We start from the raw sequence: 5714 nt of genomic DNA on the forward strand, positions 1-5714 counted from the left end.
AAGCTGGAGGACGCAATCCTTGCAGCCCCGGCTGGGCGCCTCCCTTCTCGCTCACCCCAGCCCAGGAAGGTCCTCAGCTCTGTCCTCGGCAGCTAGGACACCCTGGCCGGAGCTGGCCTTCGAGCCCCAGGAACATTTTGCAGGGCAGGCAGTTCCCTTGCCGACACGCCAGGACTGCTGCAAGGCAAAGGGAAAGGAAAGAATTCATCCCAGGGAGTGGAGAAAGCTCCATCTCGCACAGAGCCTGGAGGGACTGGGAGCAGTCTGCCCCCCAGCTGCTTTGGGGCTGAGGGCAGCGTTGGGTTTTGAATCGCTGTTTTTTTTAGAAGCTCATCTGGTTATTTCAGCCTTTTACCCCAGAAGTGGAGGCTTGCCCGTTTCCTCGCCTCTGGCTCATGTCTGTTCCAGGGGAACATCCATAGGCTGGTGCCAGCCTCGCAGAGGACGGTCACAGCCTGCTCTGCACGCGTGGCTCCTCGGGGAGAAACCCAGCCTGGCCCAGGCTGCCCGCGCACCCTGCACCGTCCCCACGGCTCTTTCTCAGGCGGGTCACCCACAGCCACACGTGGCCTGGCGCAGGCTGACCTGCTGCCAGCCCCTTCCTTCCCCCCCCCGCCTTCAAATCCAGCCGGTGTCACTGGAGCCCCTGGCTGGAATTACAGCAGTCTCGCCAATGTATATTTTAAAAGCCTCTCCTTCAATATTTAAACAGAAAGATCCCTGATCAAACTGCTGACGAGGAGAGGAGCGAGCAAGGGTGGCTCATGGGGTCAAGACAGGTGTTAGGGTGGACCCCGTGAGCACAGAGAGCTTTCCTGGGGAAGAAGCCCAGCCCAGAGGGGAGCAGGGAGCCTTACGGACCAAACTTCCCTGGTGGCAGCTGAAAGGTTTGCAGTCTGGAGGGACCTGGGATGCTTGGCCAGGGAAAGGAAAAGGTATCCCAAAAGACATCCGCCTTCCTGGGCATGTGGATGCTCCCCTAAAAACACGCAGCACCCCACAGCTGTGGAGCTGATGGGTGTGAGAAGGGGTCAGAAGTTTCCCATGGCCAGCAGCAAATGCTGTCACTCAAGCAGAGGTGCTGGACACCCCCCCCCGCAGATGCGTTTTCAGGCCTTTGGGCTGTGCAGCCTCGCTAGCGGGGCCGTTGTAAGGAGCCTCCCTCACACATCAGCTTCTCCTCCGGTCAGACCAGCTCTGAGCGCAGCCCCTGAGTGCAGATCCGAAGGCCCACCCGGCTTCCTCACGTAGGCACCCACGGGTGGGCTCCAGGTCTGTCGCTCTCAACCCAGTCCCACGTGGCTCTGAGCTCTCTGTTTCCCTGGAGGGCTAACTGCCGGGGGCAGCCCAGCACCAGGGGGGAGGCATCTGGAAGCGGGGCAGGATCAGGCCCAGGAAGCTATCAGAAGCGCTATGAAGTCAGGTTCTATCCACCTTTTTTCCAAAGGTCTTTGATGTTTCCCACCTTTACTCTCGTGAGCCCTTTTTAAACCACTTGGAAACAGAAAATATTCACTTGCTGGACCACCTTAACAGAAAACCTTACAAATTTACATTCTGTTTGCTGTAGAGGTGGAACAAATCTCCCCTGATAATTGCTCTGGGACTTGTCCCTGCAACATCACTCACAGCTGCAAAGTCTGTGCCACTCGCATCAGCTGCCTGAGCTCCCAGCAGAGAAGCACCTCGACTGAAATCTCTCCCGTTAGATCCTTAAAGAGAAAGTCCTCGACTTCCGCATGCTAAACCCGCTATGTCCATCTACTTACGGGTAAATTCCCAAACGCCTCCTTGCAGCCAGGGCTCCTGCCTGAGCTCAGGGCAGGGACAAGCAGCTGCCTGGACCCGCACAAGACCTCGTCGTGCTCAGCCACCTGACAGCGGAGCGAGGGGGAAAGGCCTGCGCCCCAGCCTGACTCCAGCCGAGCCCGGGCAGCGCCGGCTGTGGCTGCACGGCCGGGAGGAGCGGGCTGAGCGCTGGCATCACACTGGGTTTTCTTCCAGTTGTGTTTTAAATCGATTCAGGCCTGCGTGTCCAAAGCTCTCCTAGCACAAATACCCAACCGCGCCGTCCCACCCGCCGCCATCTTGGGGAGGGACCCCGGGGGGAGGAGGGCGCCGCCATCTTGGGGAGGGACCACGGGGGGGGGGGGAGGAGGGCGCCGCCATCTTGGGGAGGGACCCCCGGGGACGAGGAAGCCGCCATCTTGGGGAGGTCGTTCCGGCTTGCCCTCGGGAGCGCCTTTCACGGTTTCACGGCGGCGGCGGGATCGTGATGGACAGCGGGGCATAATCCCGCGCCGGCGATTGGGGAAAACGCCGCTTCCCCCGTGGCACTCAGCCGCCTCCCGCCATCGCTTCCGGGTGAGCCGCGGTGACCTCCGCCCCCTGACCCTGCCACTTCCTTTCCAGCGGCGGCCGGCGGAGGAGACGAGCGGGTGAGTGCGGCGCTGCGGAGTATCCGCCGCCATCCGCCCGCCCGTGCCTTCCCGCCGCCTCCCCGCTCGCCGCCCGCCTCCTCGGGCCCGGGGCTCCGCGGGGCAGCGCGCCCGGCTCGGGAGAGGCGCTCCCGCTGGAGCGGGGCGCTAGGCCGCGGGCGAGCCGGGGGCTGGCGTAGCTGGGCGCCCAGGGGAGGGCGGGAGCTCCCGGCTGCGGGTGGAGGGGCGGCCGGGGCTGGTGGGGTGGAGGAGTCAGGGCCGCGGCTCTGTGCTGGGCTGAGGCTGCGGGGCGGCCCGGGCCCGGCGGCGGTGCGAGCCTTCTTCCGCCCGCCGGGTCCTGAGCGGCCGGGGCTGTGTGGCTTCAGGGGAGCGCTGGAGAGCGGCGGGTTCGTTGCTCTGAGGTCAATATCGGCCTTAACAGCCCTGGGGCTCGGCGTTTGCTGGGTTTGTCCTGTCGGCATCGCTGGGCTTTATGGGCCGCGGTTGGGGACGGTGATGTCCGTGGAGGCTGGCTGTGTGGGGAGGAGGATGTGGCTCGGTCCGAGTGGCCGCGTTGGCCTTGGTTTAACCGTCGGTGCTGTTTTCTGTGGAGGGGGGACCATCGGGCTAAGCCTGCGGGTGAAAGTAGGTCGTGCTTGGGCCGATTTCTTTAACGAAGTCATTAGGCTTTTCTGTTGTGCCAGGCGGCGGTTGTAGCCGGTATGGGCAGGAGGGGGCAACAGGGAACCGCCTCCCCACGCTCCGGAGCAGAAGTGCGGGATCCCCGGCCACCTCGCCGGGCACTGCCCGGTGCTGCGTCTGCCGCCGTCCGTAGAGGGTGCAGGCTTTGGAGGCAGGAGACATACCCGGGCTAGTCCCAGGGATGTGGTTAGGAGACCAGTAACGTGGAAGAACCCAAGCTAGTACGTGAAAGGTCTGCAGAGCTTTGTGACAGTACCCGGGTCTTCAGTATTTGTTTGGTTAGGTGTTTTCTTTCCATAAAGTCCTATAAATGAGCAAGGGGAACTCTCGACATTGCTGGTTATCAAGGAAGGGGGCTCCCTCCTGCTCTGCTGCAGTGGTGCCTGGGACATCAGGTACCGTGAAGCACAGCTTGGGCAGAGCCTGCTGTGAAGCCCATCGGGAGGGACCCCACTGAGCAGTTGTGGGTGGTGACCAGTCTGCCAGCACGCAGCGAAGCCGGGATTCCTGGGTTTTATAAGAAGTCTGCTTGTACCCCAAAGTTACTACCTGTGTTTTGCCAGCAGTGACTCATTTGTCCTGCTTGGTGAAAGGCTGTGGCAGCAGGGAATTTCACAAAATCCCATGAGAGAATGCTGAGAAATCTACTGTCCCTCATACTGCTCTTTTTGTCGTCCAGAAATGGCGCCTCGTAAGGGCAAGGAGAAGAAGGAAGAACAGGTCATCAGCCTGGGACCTCAGGTTGCTGAAGGAGAAAACGTTTTCGGCGTCTGCCATATCTTTGCTTCCTTCAATGACACTTTTGTCCACGTGACTGACCTCTCTGGCAAGTGAGTATCGAAGGCCCATCGCCTCCCTGCAGCACCTGGCTGCTTCGGGTTTGAAAACCGAAATCAGGTTTGGCTCGGGGCTCCACCAAAGTCCTTGAGCTTGTGAGCTGTAAGGTAAGGTGTTGTGTGTGGGTGAACACGGACAGGGTGGCTTGGTGCGCACCCGTGTGAGGAATATTGTGCTCAGGGTACTGGGTGGCAGCTCGTTCATCCCGTAACACTCAAAATAACAGGCTCTGCCTGTCACCAGGGACTGGTTTGGGGAGGGGGCAAGACTTTTTTCTGAGCGTCAGCTTTCCCTTTTCCAGGGAAACCATCTGCCGCGTGACCGGCGGCATGAAGGTGAAGGCGGACAGAGACGAGTCGTCCCCCTACGCGGCGATGCTGGCGGCCCAGGACGTGGCCCAGAGGTGCAAGGAGCTGGGCATCACTGCCCTGCACATCAAGCTGCGCGCCACCGGTGGGAACAGGTGCGTTGGAGGGGCTGGGCCCGGCATTCCGGGGGACATGTCCAGGCTTAGAACAGCGCCAGCTTGCACCTCGTGAGGGGGGTGGGGTGGGTGCGCCCCGTGAGCTTGACTTTAGGCTTGATCCAGAGGCTGTCGGTCACGTCGCTTGTGAGCTGAGTTCAGCTTCCGATTCGCTTAAGGGATTGTTGGTTCTGACTCTCCCTTCCAGGACCAAGACGCCTGGACCTGGCGCCCAGTCAGCCCTGCGAGCCCTGGCCCGATCTGGGATGAAGATCGGCCGCATCGGTGAGCGATGGGGGAGGCGAGAGCGAGGCGCCTGTGGCCTGCTCTGTCGGTGCTGCTTGAAAACCAAAACGGTTTTGAGGGATTATTCAGTAACAGGAGCTTTGTCGCCGTACGTGCCTCTTGGTGCGGTGGTTTGACTGCGGGGTGTTCTTGGCCTCTGTCAGGCAGCCCCGAGGGTGTGATGTAAACAGGCTCAAACTGACGGCTCCCCAGGAGGGGGCATGAGCAGGCTGGAGAAACCCGGTTGGTGTCTGCGCCGTGAGCCCCAGCTGCGCAGCGGGAACAGCGCTCGTGCCAGAGCTGTTCGGTCACCCAGAAGTACCGTGCTGGTCTCGGTGATAACAGAGTTCCTCCAGCTCTTTGGGGGAGAGCCCCAAACTCTGTAGGGGAGTCACAAGAAGCAGCGGTGTTGGCTGCTCCGAAAGTGACATCAATCACCCTCCGTCTCTTCGGAAACGCTGCGGCTGCTTGGTTAAGTGGGGTGGGAGGTGGGGAGTTTTGCTTCCTAAGCCTTAAATCCCTGGGTACCAGCCCCTGGCGAGGTCACAAACACCTTTGCTCCCCTGGAGCGTTTGTTCTCCAGCCATGGGACGTCGGGGTGACTGCTGGCGTTGGGTGGTGGCTGCGCCTGGTTGGTTTCTCGGGTACCTCTGGAAGGTAACGGTGTGTTTTGGGTTTTCTCCTCCCTGCAGAGGATGTCACCCCCATCCCCTCGGACAGCACGCGCAGAAAGGGTGGTCGCCGTGGACGTCGTCTGTAGACAGCGCTGCACCTCTGGCTATTAAAGCTCTTTTAAACCCTTCTCAGCTGCCTGGTTTCTTACTGGGGTTCGCTCGGGAGCTGAGCGGCTTCGGTTTAACTGCATCCACGAACAGCTCGTGCTCGAAGGTGGGCGGCTGGGCTGGGCTGGGGTGGGTAGTCCTGCTGCGGCAGGGGGGCGCTTGGAATATACAGGGGAAGAACTTCCAAAAGGAATTACAGCTCGCTCAGCGGCTCCCTTTGTGTACTTG

The 5714-nt window shown here is 61.0% G+C and overlaps 1 protein-coding gene across 1 annotated transcript; it reads left to right on the forward strand.

The window, feature by feature from the left end:
• Positions 1-2358: 2358 nt before the first annotated feature.
• RPS14 (ribosomal protein S14) lies at positions 2359-5506 on the forward strand. The gene is made up of 5 exons (XM_086470727.1): positions 2359-2438; positions 3799-3949; positions 4258-4419; positions 4628-4704; positions 5397-5506. Exons 2-5 carry the CDS (start codon positions 3801-3803, stop codon positions 5462-5464), a joined length of 456 nt encoding a protein of 151 aa, XP_086326853.1. The 5' UTR covers positions 2359-2438; positions 3799-3800; the 3' UTR covers positions 5465-5506.
• The last annotated feature ends 208 nt before the right edge of the window (positions 5507-5714 follow it).

Source organism: Leptosomus discolor, chromosome 10 (assembly GCF_034619465.1).
Source record: "Leptosomus discolor isolate bLepDis1 chromosome 10, bLepDis1.hap2, whole genome shotgun sequence".
NCBI lineage: Eukaryota > Metazoa > Chordata > Aves > Leptosomiformes > Leptosomidae > Leptosomus > Leptosomus discolor.

Coding starts and splice junctions, on each gene's coding strand:
- RPS14 (XM_086470727.1), top strand. CDS start 3,801: ATGGCGCCTCGTAAGGGCAAGGAGAAGAAGGAAGAACAGGTCATCAGC. Junction 3,950..4,257: donor GTGACTGACCTCTCTGGCAA/GTGAGTATCGAA, acceptor TCCCTTTTCCAG/GGAAACCATCTGCCGCGTGA. Junction 4,420..4,627: donor CGCGCCACCGGTGGGAACAG/GTGCGTTGGAGG, acceptor TCTCCCTTCCAG/GACCAAGACGCCTGGACCTG.